The sequence below is a fragment of the Eptatretus burgeri genome, chromosome 10 (assembly GCF_056783735.1).
Source record: "Eptatretus burgeri isolate ZD-2024b chromosome 10, Ebu_testis_v1, whole genome shotgun sequence".
NCBI lineage: Eukaryota > Metazoa > Chordata > Myxini > Myxiniformes > Myxinidae > Eptatretus > Eptatretus burgeri.
The window spans coordinates 49,927,400-49,952,047 of NC_140970.1; the positions used below are offsets into that span (position 1 = coordinate 49,927,400).

The window sequence follows — 24,648 nt, forward strand, 5'->3', positions numbered from 1 at the left end:
AATCGGAGATGGTTACTGCCTGCGCGTGGGCTTTCTGCATATACATGGCAAGTTTCACGAAGATCCGATGAAGACTCTGGGTTGTGAAACAAAAAATGTCAAAAAATAAGAATGACGTCATAAAAATTGATATGACGTCATAGTGATGTATCATATGTGTGGTACTTCACCTCTGCTAATGCCCTGTTCGATTCCCGCAAACAGAATTCAAAAAGCTTGCCTAGTTTCGGAGATAATATTTTAGGCGGTTTCCATTAGCAGAGATATTTTGACGTCATAACTTTTTTATAGGAGAAATTTTCAAAATCGGAGATGGTTACTGTCTGCGCAGGGTATTTTTACATAATATATATGCCAAGTTTCAGGAAGTTTTGATGAAAACTGTAGGCTGTGAAACAAATGAAACAAAAAACAAAAAATGACAAAAAATAGGAATGACGTCATAAAAATTGATATGACGTCATAGTGATGTATCATATGTGCGGTAATTAATCTCTGCTAATGCCCTGTTCGAGTCCCGCAAAGAGAATTCAAAAAGCTTGCCTAGTTTCGGAGATAATTTTTTAGGCAATTTCCATTAGCGGAGATATTTTGACGTCATAACTTTTTTTTCTAGGAGGAATTTTCAAAATCAGAGATGGTTACTGTCTGCCCAGGGTATTTTTACATATATACGCCAAGTTTCAGGAAGTTTCGATGAAAACTGTAGGCTGTGAAACAAAAAAGTCCACAAGAACAACAGCGTGAGTAAGACTTAGAGATCCTCCACGAGGATCTAAAAATACCCTGCATACCCTAACCCCTAAAAAATTTTTTTTCGGGTTCATATTTTTATATCTCATAAATATCAACCTAAATTCGGGTTAGCCCCTTGAAATTTCCGAAAAAAAAAATAAGGACAGCCCGAGTCCTCACCTTTAATATGGAGCATCGAGTCCAACGATGCCTCAAATAAAAGGCCAGTCTCATCTATGTTGTAGATGTCACATAGGTCATAAACCAGCACAAAGTTCAGGAACCTTTACTTTCCATTCCTCCACTATAGCACTGTCAACGCCGCTGCTATTACCACTCATTTTATGAAGACGATGATATGTTTCCTCCTGAGAGCTTCCAGCCACCCAATGGATACCTTGAAGTCGTGAACCTTGAGCTGCTTAGCGATGTCAAGGGCCTCCTCTTGGAGCAGAGAACATTCTCACAGTTGATTCCTTAAACCATTTGTAGAGCAATGCACTGATCTCTTTGTTTCCTGTCTTGTGAATTTTTATTTTCCGTTAAAGAGGACCATTGCCCTCAAACTCTGCCTTCCAGCCTCTTTCCTCTTCACGATGTTTTGGATCTACGACTTTCCGTGGCGATGACCTCGAATGTTGAGCATCTCGGTGATCACTCTGCAGCTCATCGTATCACCTCTATGTATATCTCCAACAGCTGATTACGTGATAACTTCCCGGGATTCATGAAAGATGCCAGAGCCCAAGTTACTCAGAGGACGAATTTCAGAGTTTGTTATCCCACTGAAATTTGAAGATTGAAACCGCAATCCAAATCAGAGCACACGATAGTAGTGAGCATACATAATTGATGAAAGAGAAAACGCAAATCCACTGAAATATGGAACTTGAAAGTTCCGTTCACCAAAACTCGATTTTTTTAAATTTTTATTTCATATCCGGCTCATAATGGAGCTGCCACTCACACATCTTGTGATGGAGCTGCCACTCACACATCACACTCACACACAAACAAGACAACACAGGACTATTAAATGATAACACAGCCACCAGAGATGTCACAACAGTGGTGGTGCTTTTCTCACCGCTTATACTGGGTGGTTTGCCATTGCCTGCACAGCATTGTTTGTCTGTCTGTGCTCTATCCTTTTAAATGCTGAGCATCAAGCAAGGAAGCAGCACATACCATTTTTAAGTAGTTGGTACGAGTCAGTCGGGGTTCAAACCGCCAACCTCCCAGACATGGAGAGGATGCTCAAAGCATTGCACCACCCAGTCTGGTATCGATCAGAGATCTCCAAGAGATCTGTCAGCGTGTTTTGTGTGAAAACTGTTTTACGCTTGCAAAGATGACTGAATTTACCGACTTACATTGAAATCAATAACCGTTGTATACAGGTTTGAGTTTACGAAGGGAAGCAAACCGGGTGGTCGCTGGTTGCATTAAACAGGTGATTGTTCTATACGGGTTATTTAACACGTTATCTCTGCGGGGGAAATTGAAGTGGCCACTATGAACAGGTGGTCGCTAAGGCAGGTTTGACTTATGATGAGTGCCATGATTCTCCACCATGGTAGCATGAAAACAGGACACACAGCCTTTACCACACCAGTGAGAGGTGGGCAGATGTTCCTGCCGTGTCCTCTTTTGCCCACTGCAGGCCGAGTTTCTCATCACAGCAGGCAATTGGACCAGGCAACTTGTCAACTCTGTAGGTTCTCACTTGCATCTCATACCAATTTCTGTCGTCCTCTTGGAGAAAGTTGGTGGCGAGTGGTGGTAGTTCATTCATAAAAGAATAAGTTTGGCTCACACTGCCTCACTACAGGATTCAGTACAGTCAGACCAGCACGTCAGACCATGGCTGGACTAACCCGCACGGGCTGACTAGTAGAGTCCATGGTCTTAGGTGTGCTGCTAAGCCCGAGAGAAATGCTACACGTGTATCTTTTTCTCAGCAATAAGCTCATATCTCATCATCGTCATCGTTTTAAACCTCTGCCTCTACTTAGTGCTTCGAAAAACCATCAAAGAATAATTTGGATTATCATCGGCCAAAAAAAATGGATTTCCTTTTGATTTGACTAAATGTATACGTACACTCATCACCCGATTGTTCACCTTCGTACCATTGTGTTCCGCACACTTTGGAAAAGGAACAGGATAAATTGAGGGCAAGCTAGCTCTCAATGGCCCAACTGGGATGGGTAAATTACATGGAAATACAGTGTCACCGCCTGAATTTGACAAAAGGTCATCAACACAGGTTGAGTGGTGCATAGCAGCAAGGTGTAAAAGTGTCAAAGGTTCACTTGAAGCCACACGACTGGTAGATGGGTCAGAAACGGAAGGATATCTGAATAAACTATTATAGTTAGTCTGACTTGAACAAAGACATGAATTGTAAGAATGAATCTGCATCACAAGAAAAATAAAAATAAAAAACACCATTAAGTGGCACAATTATAATAGATGAAAACTGTTAAAGCTGTTAAAGACATAAAGTGTAAACTACTATAATTTAATGTAAAATAAACAAAAATAATTACTTCATTAAAAACAGTTGAGCTTATTTAATTATTCAAGAGAATATATACATTAATTATTTTATCGTTAATGACACATAATAAACTTATCAAAGTGTAAAAAGGAACTCAATCAAAATCCTTGTTGTGCTCAGGAATAGCAAAATTATAAATTTGAGACGATCATGGTTTCATCTGAAAATGTATATGTGGTATTTGCAAAGTCAACGAAACAAGATGGATGGAGGCTGAAGGGAGGTGGAAAGCTCCAATGCTTGATATTTGCAGAAAGTGCACTGGTTTGAACCTCTATTTCCCTGCTTTTATGAACCTATTTGGAAGATGAAGACACAAATTCTGTGACATAATGATCTTGATATTCTCGGTCTTGGTATCAAGCTGCTCAATTTTGAGTCCAGGTGTCATTTTATTCCCGCTCATGAAGCGCAAAGTGGGGTTAAAGAACTGGTTCACTCCGTCTGTCTGTATGTAATATATATATATATCTTCTTCTTCTTCTTCTTTCGGCTGCTCCCGTTAGGGGTCGCCACAGCGGATCATCCGTATGATCCGCATTGTGATTTGGCACATGTTTTACGCCGGATGCCCTTCCTGACGCAACCCTGGTCGCCTCTTACGACACAGGGATATGGTACACCTATTTTAACCGGGGTATACACCAGCCCAGTATACTGGTACTCATTTCGCCGACCTCGGAAGGATGACAGGCTGAGTCAACCCCCTGGTGTATTAATTCAGTGGCCCAACGGGGCTTGAACTCAGGACCTTTTGGATCCCAAGCCGCTGCCCTAACCACTGCGCCAACACCAGGCTGTTATGTAATATATATATATATATATATATATATATATATATATATATATATATATATATATATATATATATATATATATATATATATATATATATATATAGCGTCTTCTTCTTTCGGCTGCTCCCGTTAGGGGTCGCCTCAGCAGATCATCCGTATGATCCGCATAGTGATTTGGCACATGTTTTACGCCGGATGCCCTTCCTGACGCAACCCTGGTCGCCTCTTACGACACAGGGATAATATATATATATATATATATATATATATATATATATATATATATATATATATATATATATATATATATATATATATATATATATATACACCAATTACGATATGGCTCCAAACTGTGAGTGGTGAGCGCAGCCTGGTGTTGGCGCAGTGGTTAGGGCAGCGGCTTGGGATCCAAAAGGTCCTGAGTTCAAGCCCCGTTGGGCCACTGAATTAATACACCAGGGGGTTGACTCAGCCTGTCATCCTTCCGAGGTCGGCGAAATGAGTACCAGTATACTGGGCCAGTGTATACCCCGGTTAAAATAGGTGTACCATATCCCTGTGTCGTAAGAGACGACCAGGGTTGCGTCAGGAAGGGCATCCGGCGTAAAACATGTGCCAAATCACGATGCGGATCATATGGATGATCCGCTGTGGCGACCCCTAACGGGAGCAGCCGAAAGAAGAAGAAGAAGACTGTGAGTGGTGAGCGCCAGGATCGTGTCCCATACAGAGCTTGCTGCATATCCTGGCAGCGATAAGCCCAGCCTGCCATGCAGGAACATTATCTTTCGCTCAACCACAACATACCTGGAGCCATTAATTGAATGCGTTCGGGATCAGTAATGATGTTGTGAAACCCGTTCTCCGACCAAAGCTGAACGCCGTGACGTCACGATGCAGAGCCATGCCTACGGCTCCCGGAAGAGAGCTTTTCACAGAGCAAATTACAATCATGTTAAATGTAATAACATGTCAGAAGCTGTCACAAGTGAACGAAAATTGCAGTCACCGACCGGTTTCGCCCGCATTAGAGCATCATCAGGGTAACATTGCAAGTTTCCATCCACTTTTGACTCTGAAACCTTTCGATTATATACGAATCACAACATGGCTCCAAACATATATATATATATATATATATATATATATATATATATATATATATATATATATATATATATATATATATATATATATATATATATACTTTCAATTTATTTTATTAGGACTTCAAGCATGGCTGAAGCTCTATTGAAATCGTTCGTATTATTATTATTATTATTAAAGGCGTTTTATGTTCTACTGACCGATTTTGTGGCGGATCTGGAGGGAAAACCGTCGGATGAAATTCAACGAAACTTACCAGGATAATTACTCACCACCTGAAGTTTATACTATGAAACATTTGATGACGTAGGTCACGTGGTATGGCGGCCATATTGGATTTTCTCCAAAACCTAAAAACATCTTCTCCAGAAGGGATAATCCGACAGCCTCAATCTTTTGAACACATTTGCATTGTTCCATGCTAATGTTAAGTTGTTAATTTGGTCAAAATCGGTATTTAATTTATATGATTTTAAATGATGCCGATTCGCCTCATTAAATATGCAAAATATGCAAATGAGAGTTGAAAAAATATAATGACAGATTTAGATAGGACATAAACAGGGGACTCCCAATATATTAATACGATGTCTGTATTTGACCCCATTGAGCCCCCAGAGCCCCCAAAAGTTTAAAATGACCAATTTTTGAAATGTCATAGAATGAAAACAACGCTTGGATGAAATTAAATGAAACTTAGCCATTTAATTACTCTCCACCTGAAGTTTATACTTTGAAAATTTTGATGACGTAGGTCACGTGGTATGGCGGCCATATTGGATTTTCTCCAAAACTTAAAAACATCTTCTTCTCCAGAAGGGATAATCTGACAGCCTCAATCTTTTGCACACATTTGCTAAGTTCCATGGTAATGTTAATTTGTTAATTTGGTCAAAATCGTTACATAATTCATATGATTTAAAATGATGCCGATTCGCCTCATTAAATATGCAAAATATGCAAATGAGAGTTGAAAAAATTTAATGACAAATTTAGATAGCACATAAACAGGGGACTCCCAATATATTTATACTATGTCTGTATTTGCCCCCAGTGAGCCCCCAGCGCCCCCCAAAGTTGAAAATGACCCATTTTTGAAATGTCATAAAATAAAAACAACGCTTGGATGAAATTCAATGAAACTTATGCATTTAATAACTCTCCACCTGAAGTTTATACTTTGAAAATTTTGATGACGTAGGTCACATGGTATGGCGGCCATATTGGATTTTCTCCAAAACCTAAAAACATCTTCTCCAGAAGGGGTAATACGACAGCCTCAAACTTTTGCACACATTTGCGAGGTTCCATTGGAATGTTAAGTTGTTAATTTCGTCGAAATCGTTGCATAATTTATGTGATTAAAATGATACCGATTCGCCTCATTAAATATGCCAAATATGCAAATGAGAGTTGAAAAATTTTAATGACAGATTCTGATAGGCCTTGAAGAGGGGATTCCAAATATGTTTACACTATGTCTGTATTTTACCCCAGTGAGGCCCCAGAGCCCCCCAAAGTTGAAAATCACCCATTTTTGACATGTCGTAAAATGAAAACCAAAGAAGATAGACAAAAAGTGACCACAAATTCTGGAAGGTATTTTAACGTTCTACAAGTTCGCCATTTACATTAATATGCAATTGTGGAGTTATTGGACTTTTTTGGGGACTTGAAAATTTGTCCAGCCTCGATTTGTCCAATGTGAAGTTTCTTTCTTTATCATGTATTGCTATGGGCTTTTCAATCCTTCATTGATATAACATGAGGGACCCCGTAGCTGGGCCCCATTGCAGACTTGAACTAACTTTCTAACTCGGAAAACCCATATCATGTGGGTGATAGTGTTGAAATTTGTTAAAATGGAGGCACGCCTTGAAGCCCGGGATTACTGGTTTACCAGTTTTAATTTTGCTCTGTTATTATTCTGGAGAAATTTGTGTCACAGACTGGTCCTCTTAATGAGTCTCCTTCTGCACACAGAAATAATTTTCACATCAACTTAACCCATCACAATTCCATTATCAAATAGCCGATATGTCAGTACGCTCACTTCATCATGGTTTTTGAGAGGATTTTTCCTTCAGGGTCTGGTGGATCTTGAAAGGCCCAGCAAACGCGAGCAGATGAGCCATGGAAATCGGTACATGGGAGGCGGAGGTACATAACTTCCAATGCACGCAAGCAACACAACTGGAAGGTGAGCCATGACTCAAACACAGCCTCGGTGTGCTGGGGAATGAGAAAGCATTGTACGGCATATGAAAAATGGGACTTGAAGAAATTCAGTATCAGCAGCAGCAACAGCACAGTTTTCAAAACAAATTCTTATTAGGGCTTCAAGCCAAATGGCTGAAGCCCTATTGAATTCGTTAGTATTATTATTATTATTATTATTAAAGGCGTTTTTATGTTCTACTGACCGATTTTGTGGTGGATCTGAAAGGGAAAACTGTTGGATGACATTCAACGAAACTTAACACCATAATAACTCTCCATCTGAAGTTTATACTATGAAACATTTGATGACATAGGTCACGTGGTATGGCAGCCATATTGGATTTTCTCCAAAACCTAAAAACATCTTCTTCTCCAGAACGGATAACACGACAGCCTCAAACTTTTGCACACACTTGCATTGTTCCATGGGAATGTTAAGTTGTTAATTTGGTCGAAATCGAAAAATAATTCATATGATTTAAAATGATGCCGATTCGCCTCATTAAATATGCAAATGAGAGTTGAAAAAATTTAATGACAAATTGAGATAGCACATAAACAGGGGACTCCCAATATATTTATACTATGTCTGTATTTGACCCCAGTGAGCCCCCAGCGCCCCCCAAAGTTGAAAATCACCCATTTTTGAAATGTCATAAAATGAAAACAACACTTGGATGAAATTCAATGAAACTTAAACACGTAATAACTCTCCACCTGAAGTTTATACTTTGAAAATTTTGATGACGTAGGTCACGTGGTATGGCGGCCATATTGGATTTTCTCTAAAACCTAAAAACATCTTCTCCAGAACGCATAACCCAATAGCCTCAAGCTTTTGCACACATTTGCGATGTTCCATGTGAATATTAAATTGTTAATTTGGTCAAAATCGTCACTAAATTTATATGATTAAAATTATGCTGATTCGCCTCATTAAACATGCAAAATAAGCAAATGAGAGTTGAAAAAAAATCGAATGACGGATTTAGATAGGCCTTAAAGAGGGGACTCCAAATATGTTTACATTATGTCTGTATTTTAACCCAGCGAGGCCCCAGAGCCCCCCAAAGTTTAAAATCACCCATTTTTGAAATTTCGTTAAATGAAAACAATGGTTGGATGAAATTCAATGAAACTTATCCATTTAATAACTCTCCACCTGAAGTTTACACTTTGAAAATTTTGATGACATAGGTCACGTGGTATGGCGGCCATATTGGATTTTCTCTAAAACCTAAAAACATCTTCTCCAGAAGGCATAACCCAATAGCCTCAAGCTTTTGCACACATTTCCGACGTTCCATGGGAATGTTAAGTTGTTAATTTGGTCGAACTCGTTACATAATTTATATGATTAAAATGATGCCGATTTGCCTCATTAAATATGCCAAATATGCAAATGAGAGTTGAAAAATTTTAATGACAGACTTACATAGTTCATAAACAGGGGACTCCAAATATGTGTATACTATGTCTGTATTTGACCCCAGTGAGGCCCCAAAGCCCCCCAAAGTTTAAAATCACTCATTTTCGACATGTCGTAAAATGAAACCGAAAGAAGATAGAGCTATAGTGACTGCACATTCTGGAAGATCGTTTAACGTCCTACAAGTTCGCCATTTACATTAATATGCAAATGTGTAGTTATTGGACTTTTTTCAGGACTTGAAACTTTGTCCAGCCTTGATTTGTCCAATGTGAAGTTTCTTTCTTTATCATGTATTGCTATCGGCTTTACAATCCTTCATTGATATAACATGAGGGACACCGTAGCGAGACCCCATTGCAGACTCAGTGCAAATTAAAGTCCTTTGACGTCGGATGCACGGGTTGAAGCCCGGGATTACTGGTTTACCAGTTTTAATTATTATTATTATGGCATGTGACATCATGTAATGAGGCTATTTGCAACCATCAATTGTGTCCCACTGTTGTAGAGAGCACAACATCATTATTTTTTATTGAAATTCAGAGAATTTCATCGTTTGGTTCTTTACAGAATCAAATGCATGATGTACAAGTATAATGTGATAAGAAATGACACACCAATACATACCTTTGGTGCACGCTCTTGCACACAGCCAACCATACGGCGCACTTTCTCAAGGAAGAATGCATGCAATGATTCTTCAGAAGTATGGTGTAATAGTGGCAGCAAGACACGAAGAAGAACAGCATGACCGAGGGAAGCATTTATGGATTCGGCGCAGAGGTCCCAGGTACAGTGCAACACTGATATCTGTACATCTGTGGAGGCACTGCAAGAGTGATGGGCCAACATTAAGAAACAATAAATAAGAGGGTAAAGAGTATCATTTTCCAAGAATAAGAATAGAAAAACTTACTGTCTCTGCATCGCATAGTAACATTGTGCGACAAATGCTGCATACCAGTTTGTAATTTTGATAAGGCAAGCCTGGAAGCTCTCCTCCAATGCGTGTTTCTCTTCTCGGCAGACGATGCTCACCAGCAAATGCAACAGAAATGCACTTCCTGAAGTTTCCAGGCCTGCCATCAGCTGTGAGAACATTGCACACTCCATTAAAACGTTGCATTTTAGTCATCTCTACGGGGTTGTATTGATTGGTTATGTGTACAAAACAGTCCTTCATGCGCAAGCCCAAACAAGTTGTTTTTACAATTTGAGACCAAAATTAATATTTACAGGTTTTCAAAGAACAGGAACAATTTATAATGCTCTTCCATCATAGATCAAAATATAAATGGATTTTCTACTCTTTGAAAACCAAACATAATTTTGGAATCTTCATCAAGTTAATTCAAATTGATCATGTTGGATAGCATTGTCTGATATAATCACCAATAAATAAAACTTCACATTTTCAGAATCTCAAAAAAAAAAAAAAAATAGCTCCGCAAAGCGGGCGTAACCCCTCAGCCCATGCATTGTAAAAGGAAGCAGTGATATTACGATGATGCAGTCAGTTAGAGCACGTTGGACGTCATATCGAAAATCAATCAGACTTCAAGGTGGCTACCGTGGCGTCTAGTGAAAATCGCAGCATGCCCATTTTCGAAAGGAACCTTCCTCTACTCAACTCCAACACACACACTGCAAAAATGCATTTAATCGGACAAGGCGTTCTCCTCGAAATCGACGAAAACCAATTTCAAGATGGCTGCCATGGAGGCCACATTGAAAATCGCAGCGTGCCCATTTTCGAAAGAACCCTTCCTCTACTCAACCTCAACACACCCTGCAAAAATGGATTTAATCGGACAAGGCGTTCTCCTCGAAATCGATGGAAACCAAAAGTTGACAGACGCCCGGACGTCCGGAAAACGCCTGTGACGACAATACCCCTAAGCCCAATTTTGGCTGAGGGGTAAAAAATACTTTTGCAAAGCTGAAATAAAGTACAAAGCATCTCAAAGTGCAAAGCACATCCACGTCCGCTTTGTACTCAAACTAAACTTGACGAAAACGACAGTTAAAAAAGAATCGTAGATTATATTCATCTATGTTCTCCATAATCTTATAATAAAGGTCTGTTGAAGATTTGATGACAAAAGGTCAATTGGTAAAAATGTTACGGCCTGAACATACACACTGAATCTCAATGGTAAACAAGAATTTTGATTAAAACATTTATGGCTGGTCTACCACTTCACCGATGACGTCATCCTCTATTCCCCATTGGGAGTAGAATGAGATGTGCCAAGTTTAAAAAAAATTCCCAATCAGCGGTTTCAGAGATATAATGAACAATAGAGCAAAAAAAGGCCAACAAAGGGTCGAAGAATAACAATAATGATACTATTAATTATAATGAAAGTTATTTTAACAAAATTATTTATTTGTCTTCTCCATATTCTCAGAATACAGCTTTGTTGAAAATTTGATGACAAAAATTCAAATGGTGAAAAAAAAGTTATGGCCCGGACGGACACACACACACACACACACACGATTGCAAAATCCCATCTTCTACTGCACGGGGACGGGCGAACAATTGTTTCCACTTGTTATGACTAAATTTCTGGATGGAGAAACAAAGCAAAGCCCTTCCATTATCCAGCTTTTCCAAGAACCCCAACCTCTCAATAAATAAACTGCTTTTGCGAAGCAGACAAGGGATTGCTACGTAAATATTGTGAAAGTGTTACTATAAAAACAAAAGACAGAAGTATTTGTAAGTATTTAGCATAAGAAAGAGAACGAAGATGACAAAAGAAAAATATTTTTAAAATGTTTTTGTTTTTTTTCGGTAAGACAACAGCACATAAGGCCGAATACCGAAAAACAGTATAACTTCCATTTAGTGAAGGGGATTTTTTGGAAGCACACGCCTTTTCGTCAATAGCAACTTCGTGCCTATCGAAGCAATTCTGAAGCTGTAAAGAGTCACCAACACTGAATGAAGTGGCATCACATATAGACCAGACCACGGAGGGCACATCGGATTACTCCCTCCCTGTAGCTTGTTAATGAGTAAGTTTGGTTTTTAATAACAATCTGAGAGTTCTTTCAAAACAATTATCTTCAGATTAGCTCTGTTTTCAGAGGCTGGAATTTAAATACTTAATGCTGTGCCAAACAGTGAGATTTGATGCACTGTCAAATTAATTGAGTCCCCCGGACTCTGTATAGAATTGATTGATGAATTTTGTGTGGACAGTGGCGTGAAAATGGGAAAGCAGGGGGGCCGAAAAACACCTCAATGGATAGGTTATGAGCTGTAGTTGTGCACCTTGACACTGGTTTTTTTGACAGACATGAAGATGCGAGGAAAAAACGGTATTTTGAATCGCGCTAATATATTATATTGCGAGACGCCAACCATGATGACGCTGCTAAACATCTACTCGCCTAGCGGCAGCACCTACCGCTATGTATCTATTCATGGTGCCACCTGGTGGTCCTAGAGGACTCATATGTTGAAAAGAACATACCCTTATATTGATATTTATCCAATGGTCTATGTTCGTGGAGGAGCTGAACGACAAAGGCCAGCAGGTTTACAGGTTACTAAACAGTATGAGGAACTGGGAGGGGGAAGGTGGAGTGTGGGATGAGTGAACCTACATAAGGGTGGAATGAATAAATAACACAAAACAAGTAACAATGGTCGGGGAAGGAACAGAATAGGGAAGAAACAATGTGTACAGAAGAGATTGTGGATGTGCATTGTACAGGTGAGAGCACAAGGTAATGATGGGCAATGCATTTGAACGACTGAAGTGAGGACGAAACAACAGACAGGGAAGCGATTCTACAATCAGGAGAATATGGGGACGAATGAATGCAGGTGTGCAAAGAGTCGGTACTTTAGGAGGGTTAACAGATGAGGGTTTCTAGAGGAACACAATAGACCTACAATGATTTGGGGGAAGCAGAGGCAGGTGGAGCAAGGCCATATGTAAGCTTATCTCAAATAGAGTGCGCACCAACTTTCTGCCGGTGGGAGACTCTGGACTTAAACCTCCAACTTTTTGGGACTTGTCCAGGACTAAGGTACCGAAACATTTGCAACTGCTTAATCAAAATCACCCAGCCTTCTCTGGACCCCAAAATGGATTTACAACTGTTTTGTCAGGACATTTAAACAATTTCCTGACCACTTTTAATGCATCTTAAAACTGAAAGAGCAAAACAACTCACAGGCAGATTTTGAGCATTTCCTCCCTGCTAATGCCAATACTGTCCACATTAATAATGAAATTGAAGGCCAGCAACAGTGCACTGTAATTTGTCAAGTTGCATTGTATATTTATCATGTGATAACAAGAGCAAGGCGTGGCTACACTGTACCTTCCGATAACTAAATCGTGCTTGCACCCTAACATTATTTTGCATCATAACATGTCATATCCACAAGAAATGGTAAAATTTTGAATCCTCATGCCAACAAACATAACATCTAGATTTATAATGTTTGCTGATGAACTGAAGATTATATGCATCACAGGTATCTCTGTAAAAGTTGCTAACATGCTGATCCAGTGAGTTTCACCTTCTGCAAAGCGTTGGCGTAGGTGGCGAAACGAAACGAGCCACGTGGGAACTCGCTTGAGGAGAGTGGAAAACTTGTCAAGGTGAGCTGAGCGAGTGCTGCTTTGAGTTCTGATGCAAGCTCATCGGGAAGTTGATAGAAGCAGGCCACAAGATCCAATGCTGGTAACTACAACACAGAGATACTCATGATTCAATTCCTGTGAGCAATACAATTTCTCAGAATCACGAGCCCTAAAAATGTTGCCATCCTCTCATGTTAGAATGATCTTGGAGATGATGGTTATTACATTCGGATAGAGCAAGTAGTCAGCAGTATGTTTCCTCATTTTCAGCAAGAGACCTTCGTTGTGAATTTTCTTCCAGATGAATAAAGAAAATCTAAATCAAATATATTGCTATTTACAGATATTGGGCTATATTTAGGAGCAAGACTCATAAGAGCCGACAGATTGTTTTGGGTTTAAAGGTACAGCATTCTGATCTGAACAAATGGCTCTTGATATTTGAAACAAAGGTTCAAATCACATACAGTAAATACTTTATGTACTTGTCCATTGTCTACTAAGGTCCTTGTAATCTTCTGTTAATAAAAGAAGTGTCCATCTGCATGTATGTTCGCTCATCACGCTTTATTCTAAAAAGGTTCTTGCTGTCAGAGAATATTAAAAATGGAACTGTCAAAAAGCTATTAATCAATTTATTTGATTGGAAAGCCAATAATCGATTGACTTGAAACAAACAAATTTTTTTTATTATAAAAATGCCTATTTTAACAGCCTGACTTTCCGGGATGGAAGAAGAAGAAGCAACAGCAGTTCGTTATCTTTTATGTGTGTGTGTGTGTGTGTATATATATATATATATATATATATATATATATATATATATATATATATATATATATATATATATATATATATATATATATATATATATATATATATATATATATATATATATATATTTATATATTGCTGCGGTTGTGGAAATTCACAAAACACCACTCAGGTTCCCCAGTGATCAGATATTCCGATAAGTATGTGTTTCAGGTTAGATCCCCCACCGATGTGTAAAGGGCATTGTTCGTGTGCCAAGCTGCGAATCTTTGAGGTAGCCGTTATTCTTTCTCTGTCTTTTATTTCGAAACATCTATGACAACGCCATCATCTCCGACAGCAGACAACGCCACCTCTGCACCAACCGTCAGTATGGGACGCCACCACTGCACCACCGCCATTGTGTGCCGTGGCGCGAGCCGATTTACATAATCGGATCAAAAGAGGGCTTCCCCGACACCAACCCGTGACGTCGAGAATGGAGTTTCCCGCAAGGCGTTCGAGGGGTGAAGGTTCGGAGGTGAACAGTGGGCAAAATCCTGGCCTCGGGTGAAGGTTCAGGGAGCAGACGCCCGGCGCTATAAAAGGGCGGGTCTTGAGTCAGTCAGGGCAGATTACTGGAGAGAGAAGAAGGAGAGACGGCAGCGGCAGAAGAGCCAGTCTGCAGTGATCATCCCAGGAGCCGGCGTCTCCGGGCAAGGTGCCAGCAGTGACGGCAAGTTTGGTGGTCCGGGCTGACGGCGGTCGGGCAGGTATCGCTGAGGTGGTGAACGAGTCCGAAAGAGCATCAACTCGGGAAGAGCAAAAGACCCGTTCACTCCCCCGAAAGTGTCGCCGGCCAGGCCCGCCAAAAGGGGCCGCGACGAAGCCGGGGCCACCGAGGAGACCAAGCAGCTGCTCGCCAAGCTGCTCAAGCTACTCAAGCGACTGGCGCGTTTGCGACGCGAGAACCGAACAGAGACACCAGGGGTCACTGACCCGAAGACCTTTGAGTCGTCACAAGGGGCGGAAAGGTAACCTGCGCGGCCTCTTGTGAGCCCTCGGTCATCCAGGTCATCGGCCTGGTCATCCAGGCTCCGAGTTGGAATAAAGGCTCACGGGTCCGTTTCTTTTCTGGGGTTTTGTATGAAAGTGTTCTGCCTTGTCTTCTTCAGTCGAATTGTTGCTGAAGTGCGTGCCTGTACATAATAAATAGACATCGGCTGTAGACTTTGCATGTGTCATGTCCCCTTCCCCCATTGATTGCTTATTTGAAATAAATGCCCCCATTGTTTGAATGTCTATCTGCTCGTTGCGTCATTTCCTCCCATTGACTTCCACGGCGCGTTCGGGAAATTAGCCGGCTATTAAAGCCAAATAAAAGTGGTCATTTGGTCCGACGGAACTTGGGGATTAAAACTGCTCGGCATCATTTCCGTACAAGTTCTGTCGAGGTATAAATTCTTGGTACTTAGGTATATCGAGATTCGGCGATTAACCCTGTACCGCGTGGACAGAATATTGACAGTTTATGGTGCGTTAAGGCACCCGTAGCAGGTTTCCGGAGTAGTCTGGAAGCTACGACTGAATTCCAGTTTTCGGCAGACACGCAACTGCGGTTGGGCCTTAAGCGGTCGTGCATGGCTGTCCGAACCAGCTAATTCATAACAATATCTTCTTCTTTCAGCTGCTCCCGTTCGGGGTCGCCACAGCGGATCAACCGTCTCCATTTCGCTCTATCCTCCACATCTTCCATTGACACTCCAACCACCCGCATGTCCGCCCTCACAGCATCCATGAACCTCTTCTTTGGCATTCCTCTTCTCCTCCTGCCTGGTGGCTCCATCGTCAGCATCCTTCTCACAATATACTCCACTTCCCTCCTGTGCACATGTCCAAACCATCTCAATCTCGCCTCTCTCACTTTGTCTCCAAACCGTCCTACCTGCGCTGTCCATCTAATATACTCATTCCTTATCCTGTCCATCCTCGTCACTCCCAATGAGAATCGCAGCATCTTTATATCTGCCTCCTCCAGCTTCGCTTCCTGTCTTTTTGTTAGCGCCACCACCTCCAAACCATACAACATAGCTGGTCTCGTTACCGTCTTATATACTTTCCCCTTCACTCTTGCAGCTACCCTTCTGCCACAAATCACTCCTGCAACTCTTCTCCACCCACTCCATCCTGCCTGCACTCTCTTTTTCACTTCTCTCCCACACTCTCCGTTACTTTGGACAGTTGATCCCAAGTATTTAAACCCATCGACCTTCCCCACCTCAACTCCTTGCAACCGCACCATACCACCACCCTCCCTCTCATTTACGCACATGTACTCCGTCTTACTCCGACTGACTATCATTCCCCTTCTCTCCAGTGCGTACCTCCACCTCTCGAGGCTCGCCTCAGCCTGCTCCCTACTCTCCCTACAGATCATGATGTCATCCGCGAACATCATAGTCCATGGAGACTCCAATCTGATCTCGTCCGTCAACCTGTCCATCACCATTGCAAACAGGAAAGGGCTCAGAGTCGATCCTTGGTGCAATCCCACTTTTACCTTAAACCGGTCCGTCATTCCTACCGCACACCTCACCGCTGTCACACTGTCCTCATACATATCCTGCACGATCTCATATACTTCTCCACCACTCCCGACTTCCTCATACAATGCCACAACTCTTCTCTTGGCACCCTATCATAAGCTTTCTATAAATCCACAAACACACAATGTAACTCCTTCTGGCCTTCCCTATACGTCTCCATCAACATTCTCAAGGCAAACATCGCATCAGTGGTGCTCTTTCCTGGCATAAACCCATATTGCTGCTCACAGATCGTCACCTCTCTTCTCAACCGAGCTTCCACTACTCTTTCCCACAACTTCATGGTGTGGCTTAACAACTTTATCCCTCTGTAATTTCCACAGCTCTGCACATCACCCTTGTTCTTGAAAATCGGAACCAGTACACATAATCTCCACTCCTCCGGAATCCTCTCACTTTCCAAGATTATATTAAACAATCTGGTTAACAACCCCACTGCCATCTCTCCTAAGCACTTCCATGCCTCCACTGGTATACCATCTGGGCCACCCACCTTTCCACTTTTCATCCTCTTCATCGCATTCCTCACTTCATCCTTACTGATCCACCCCACTTCCAGATTCACTATCTCCACCTCTTCCAACCTTCTCTCTCTCTCTGATTTTCTTCATTCATCAGCTCCTCAAAGAACTCCATCCACCTTCTCAACACACTCTCGTCAGCACATTCCCATTTACGTCCTTTATCACCCTAACCTGCAGCACATCCTTCCCAGCTCGGTCCCTCTGTCTTGCCAATCGGTATAAATCCTTTTCCCCTTCTTTTGTATCCAACTTCTCATACAGCTCGTCATATGCCTTTTTCTTAGCCTTTGCCACCTCTCTCTTTGCCTTTTGCCGCCACTCCTTGTACTCCTGCCTACTTTCTTCATCTCTCTGACTATCCCACTTCTTTTTCGCCAACCCCTTCTTCCTTATACTTTCCTGTACTTCCTCGTTCCACCATCAAGTCTGCTTATCTTCCTTCCTCTGTCCAGATGTCACACCAAGTACCTTCCTAGCTATCTCCCTCACCACTTCTGCTGTAGTTGCCCAATCATCCCACCCATCTTTACCACCATCCAACACCTGTCTCACCTCCTCCATAAATTCCACACAACAGTCTTCCTCCTTCAGCTTCCACCATCTGGTCCTTGGTTCAGTCCTCACTCTCTTCCTCAACCTCACCTCGAAAGTCATCCTACAGACCACCAATCGATGCTGTCGAGCTACACTCTCCCCCGCCACCACCTTACAGTCACTAATCTCTTTCAGGTTGCATCTCCTGCTTCAGCTGTAATCCACCTGTGTGCACTTTCCTCCACTCTTGTATGTCACCCTGTGTTCCTCCTTCTTCTTGAAACACGTATTTACCACTGCCATTTCCATTCTTTTTGCAAACTCTACCACCATTTGCCCTTCCACATTTCTCTTGTTGATACCGTACCTACCCATCACCTCCTCATCCTCTTTATTCCCTTCCCCCAACATGCCCATTGAAATCTGCTTCAATCACCACTCTTTCATCCTTGGATACACTCTCCACCACTTCATCTAACTCACTCCAGAAATCTTCTTTATATTCCATCTCACACCCCATATGTGGGGCATATGCACTGATGACATTCATCATCACCCCTTCAATTTCCAACTTCACACTCATCACTCGGTCAAACACTCTCCTCACCTCCAATACCCTCTTGACATAATCTTCCTTCAGGATTACCCCGACACCATTTCTCCTCCCATCTACACCATGGTAGAACAGTTTGAAACCACCTCAAATGCTCCGAGCCTTACTCCCCATCCACTTGGTCTCTTGTCCAGACAGTATGTCCACCTTTCTTCTCTCCATCATATCAGCCAACTCTCGCCCTTTGCCAGTCATCGTCCCAACATTCAGAGTTCCAACTCTCACCTCCACATTTCTACCCTTCCCCCTCTCCCACTGCCTCCGGACTCGCCTTCCCCGTCTCCTTCTACTTCTTCGCCCAGCAGTAGCACAATTTCCACTGGTACCCTGCTGACCACCGGTACCGGTGGCAGTCGTTGGTAACCCGGGCCTCGACCGATCCGGTATGGAAATTTGTTTTGTTGTCCGCATAATGATTTGGCATAGGTTTTTATGCCGGATGCCCTTCCTGACGCAACCCTGGTCGCCTCCTACGACACAGGGATATGGTACACCTATTTTAACCGGGGTATACACCGGCCCAGTACACTGGTACTCATTTCGCCGACCTCGGAAGGATGACAGGCTGAGTCAACCCCCTGGCGTATTAATTCAGTGGCTCAACGGGGCTTGAACTCAGGACCTTTTGGATCCCAAGCCGCTGCCCCAACCACTGCGCCAACACCAGGCTAACACATATGCAGTATATATATATATATATATATATATATATATATATATATATATATATATATATATATATATATATATATATATATATATATATATATATATATATATACATATACACAGTGTGGAGAAGAAGTATTTGATACACTGCCGATTTTGCAGGTTTTCCCACTTAGAAAGCTCGTAGAGGTCTGTAATTTTTATCATAAGTACACTTCAACTGTGAAAGACGGAATCTAAAACAAAAAATCCTGAAAATCACATTGTATGATTTTTAAATAATTCATTTGCATTTTATTGCATGAAATAAGTATTTGATCACCTCCCAACCAGTAAGAATTCCAGCTCTCACAGACCTGTTAGTTTTGTCTTTAAGAAGCCCTCCCATTCTCCACTCATTACCTGTGTTAACTGCACCTGTTTGAACTCGTTATCTGCATAAAAGACAGCTGTCCACACTCAATCAATCAGACTCCAACCTCTCCACAATGGGCAAGACCAGAGAGCTGTCTAAGGACTTCAGGGACAAAATTGTAGACATGCACAAGGCTGGGATGGGCTACAGGACAATAGGAAAGCAGCTTGGTGAAAAGGCAACAACTGTTGGCGCAATTATTAGAAAATGGAAGAAGTTCAAGATAACAGTCAATCTCCCTCGGTCTGGGGCTCCATGCAAGATCTCACCTCGTGGAGCCTCAATGATCATGAGAAAGGTGAGGGATCAGCCCAGAACTACACGGCAGGACCTGGTCAATGACCTGAAGAGAGCTGGGACCACAGTATCAAAGAAAACCATTAGTAACACACTACGACGTCATGGATTAAAATCCTGCAGCACACACAAGGTCCCTCTGCTCAAGCCAGCGGATGTCCAGGCCCGTCTGAAGTTTGCCAATGACCATCTGGATGATCCAGAGGAGGAATGGGAGAAGGTCATGTGGTCTGATGAGACCAAAATATATCTTTTTGGTTTAAACTCCACTTGCCGTGTTTGGAGGAAGAAGAAGGATGAGTACAACCCCAAGAACACCATCCCAACCGTGAAGCATGGAGATGGAAAAATCATTCTTTGGGGATGCTTTTCTGCAAAGGGGACAGGACTACTGCACCGTATTTAGGGGAGGATGGATGGGGCCATGTATCGCGAGATCTTGGCCAACAACCTCCTTCCCTCAACAAGAGCAATGAAGATGGGGCGTGGCTGGGTCTTCCAGCATGACAACGACCTGAAACACACAGCCAGGGCAAATAAGGAGTGGCTCCGTAAGAAGCATCTCGAGGTCCTGGAGTGGCCTCGCCAGTCTCCAGACCTGAACCCAATAGAAAATCTTTGGAGGGAGCTGAAAGTCTGTGTTGCCCAGCGACAGCCCCGAAACCTGAAGGATCTGGAGAAGATCTGTATGGAGGAGTTGGCCAAAATCCCTGCTGCAGTCTGTGCAAACCTGGTTAAGAACTACAGGAAACGTCTGATCTCTGTAATTGCAAACAAAGGTTTCTGTACCAAATATTAAGTTCTGTTTTTCTGATGTATCAAATACTTATTTCATGCAATAAAATGCAAATTAATTATTTAAAAATCATACAATGTGATTTTCCGGATTTTTGTTTTAGATTCCGTCTTTCACAGTTGAAGTGTACCTATGATAAAAATTACAGACCTCTATGTGCTTTGTAAGTGGGAAAACCTGCAAAATCGGCAGTGTATCAAATTCTTGTTCTCCCCACTGTATATCTTCTTCTTTCGGCTGCTCCCGTTAGGGGTCGCCACAGCGGATCATCCGTATGATGATCCGCATCGTGATTTGGCACATGTTTTACGCCGGATGACCTTCCTGACGCAACCCTGGACACCTCTTACGACACAGGGATATGGTACACCTATTTTAACCGGGGTATACACCGGCCCAGTATACTGGTACTCATTTCGCTGACCTCGGAAGGATGACAGGCTGAGTCAACCCCCTGGTGTGTTAATTCAGTGGCCCAACGGGGCTTGAACTCAGGACCTTTTGGATCCCAAGGCACTGCCCTAACCACTGCGCCAACACCAGGCTCATATATATATATATATATATATATATATATATATATACATATATATATACATATATATATATATACATATATATATATATACATATATATATATATATACACATATACATATATATATATATATATATATATATATATATATATATATATATATATATATATATATATATATATATATATATATATATCTATATATATATATATATATATATATATATATATATATATATATATATATATATATATATATATATATATATATATATATATATTAGGGTGGTGCAAAAAAAATGAAAGTTTGAATTTCTCGCGGGCATGTTTGCCAAATCGTTACTGACGTTGAAAAACGCAAAGAAACAAAAAATTAGCAGATTGGAGGTGGTTTAGGGGTCCATCAGTCTCTCAACGGATTCATTATAATGTCACAATACTCATAGGAAAAATGAAAGGAAAAAGCATAAAATGTTCTCAGTGGGCAGTGGGCAACTGGCGGTCGGTGAATTTCTCCAATGGTTGATCCAAGAGGAACAGTTCCATGCTTTTCCGTGTAGAACACGCCATACTCACTCACTCTGGGAATCAAAAAGAAGAAGAAAAAAATTCGAGATAAAAAAAGAAAAATAAAAGAGTACTTTTAACACTGACCGACAGCGAACCGAAAGCTCAACTGACGTCTCCCTCTCTCCCACTGACGTCGTCTTCTCTCTCACCGGATGTAGCAACCCCCACCGGATGCAACAACTTCCTTCCTCTTGATGGACCCCTAAATATTTTTGGAACTGTGGCAAATTTGGCCAGGAGTATTTTCCAGTCAGGTAGAACAAAATAATCAACATGCCCCAAAAATATTCAAATTTTGAATTTTTCCCTCATGATTTTGGACCACCCTAATATATATATATATATATATATATATATATATATATATATATATATATATATATATATATATATATATATATATATACGCATATATTAATTCAGTGGCCCAATGGGGCTTGAACTCAGGACGTTTTGGGTCCCAAGCTGCTGCCCTAACCACTGCGCCAACACCAGGCATTATAATATATATATATATATATATATATATATATATATATATATATATTTATATTTTCGTTATATATATATATATATATATATATTTTCGTAACATATATATATATATATATATTTATATGAAAAATATAACTAATTCGTAACAATATATATGTATATATGTATATATATATATATATATATATATATATATACATATATATATAAAATATAACTAATTCGTAACAATATATATATATATATATATATATATATATTTATATATACACATACATTCATATATATGTACACTCGCTTCGCTGACGGGTCAATAAAGTGGGAGAGAGAGGAGGCAGGTGTGGGGTGAGAGGGGGAATGGAAGGCAGAGAGGATGAAGCATGGTGAGTTATGGGGGAGGTGGGGAGAACGACCCATCACCAAACGTTGCTATTCACTGTGGGAGGGAGGGGTGTCTGTGTGTGTGTGTGTGAGAGAGAGAGAGAGAGAGAGAGAGAGAGAGAGAGAGAGAGAGAGAGAGAGAAAGAGAGAGAGAGAGAGAGAGAGAGAGAGAGAGAGAGAGAGCCTAAGATAGAGAGCCAAAGAGAGAGAGCCAAAGAGAGAGAGCCAAAGAGAGAGAGCCAAAGAGAGAGAGCCAAAGAGAGAGAGACACAGACACAGAGAGCGACAGAGGTGTGGGAGGAGAGTGCTGCAATTTATGAGGAGGGGGGACTGTGGGGGGAAAGTGTGAGAAAAGGGTGGAGGAGAGGAGGAGAAAAAAAAACAGGTGAGGGGTGGAGGTGGGGTTGGCAAAGAGAATGATATGTGACGCTTAATGACCGAACAAAAAAATAAAAACTGTTACAACAGTTGTACACACAACGACACAACAGAGTTTGTAAAGTTATCTGCTGGCACATCTGCAAAAACTTTGATGTTCCAATTCCGGAAAATCTGTGGGAAAATGAACCAAAAGCAATCACTGAAAACATTGAAGTACTGCTCACGTACGACCTTATGATCCCATCGGGCTTGAACATCAAAAACAAAGCATTGCGTGACCAGATGTCATACTTCGGTGCAAAAAAATAAAGAGAAGAAGGCATTGTTAATTGCGGTGTTAATACCGGTGATTTTAGATTAAAATCACCGATTTTGGTGTTTATACCGGTGATATAAAAATAAGTGCAGATAAAAAGGTCATCGTAAGGCTTTGAAAACTGAAAATATTATCAACTCACACTACAGTGTTTTGTGTTTTCTTGCCATTGGTACATAAACGTTAAGTCCGAATTTTTCACACATCTGGTCGTGGTACATATACAAGATTTGTATGTTCAAAACCACATTGTTCATCAAGGGTCGTAAAAAGGTGTTTTTTCATTATGATCAAAATGCACACGCCGGTGAAGCGTCAATCATACACGGTCCGTGAACAGAAGATTGAGATTATCGCGTTTTACAACTCTTGTAAGAACCAGAACCAGACGTGTAAGAAGTTTGGACTTCACACGAGTGAAGAATGAGGAAATAATTCTTCAAATTGAGAAAGGTTTGAAGAAGATAGGGAGCAGAAGACGGGCCTTTTACCCAGACATGGAAAATGAACTGGGCGCGGAGTTCAAACAGATATGTGCTCGAGGACTGAATGTGTATTTAGTATTTGTTTCTGAGGCACGGACAATTAAAATTGCAATGACGTAAAAACTTACATCTCTGCAGCCAATCTGCAGAACATTTACCATTATAAGCACATGTTGTTGATTTTTGAATACGTAAGCACATATGGAAAATAAGTGCATATGTCAGGCCATTTGAATATAAGCGCATATGTTCCACAAAATCTAAAAATAGGTGCATATGCTTATTATCCAGATTCTACTGTGCATCAATCCAGTGATGTCCCTGTGCCTGCTCAACTGTTCTCCTCCCCATTCCCCCAAACCAAAAGAAAGTAAGTCGAGAAACTTAATTAAGCAATATAATTAATGTGGTGTTGATATAAAACAGGAAGGATGGACCAAATAGCCTTCTCCTACATCAATGTTCCTTGCGTTTCCTTGTATAATGCAGAAGGCATGGCAGTTGAAGCTTGTTGCGAACATAATGTGTGATAATCGCTGTGATGTGACTCGATCTGTTGCAATGCAAAACACACACACACACACACACACACACACACACGTGTACACCCACAATAAGTTCAGGTAAAGACAACCCTTATCCTCACCTTCTTGCTCAACGAGAGTCGAGGATTTTTGAGAATACCCTGGAACATTGTGAACATCACCATAAAACCAGGCTGAGTGCAGTCACTTGCCAGAGAGGAGTCAATCTGAAAAATACAGAGGGTCATAAAGGTAAGGTAGGCCATTCAGGTGTGAAACCTTAT

At 41.1% G+C, this 24,648-nt stretch overlaps 1 protein-coding gene across 5 annotated transcripts in view; it reads right to left on the reverse strand.

The window, feature by feature from the left end:
- PRKDC (protein kinase, DNA-activated, catalytic subunit) overlaps positions 1–24,648 on the reverse strand; it is a 324,360-nt gene that overhangs the window by 179,158 nt on the left and 120,554 nt on the right. For all 5 annotated transcript variants that reach the window (XM_085898246.1, XM_085898245.1, XM_085898249.1 and 2 more), the window contains 5 exons: positions 24,487–24,591; positions 13,404–13,571; positions 9,819–9,946; positions 9,485–9,686; positions 7,259–7,437 (listed from right to left, as the gene is read on the reverse strand). In XM_085898246.1, the coding sequence (XP_085754372.1) occupies positions 7,259–7,437; positions 9,485–9,686; positions 9,819–9,946; positions 13,404–13,571; positions 24,487–24,591 (782 nt within the window). The remainder of the gene's footprint in view (positions 1–7,258; positions 7,438–9,484; positions 9,687–9,818; positions 9,947–13,403; positions 13,572–24,486; positions 24,592–24,648) is intronic.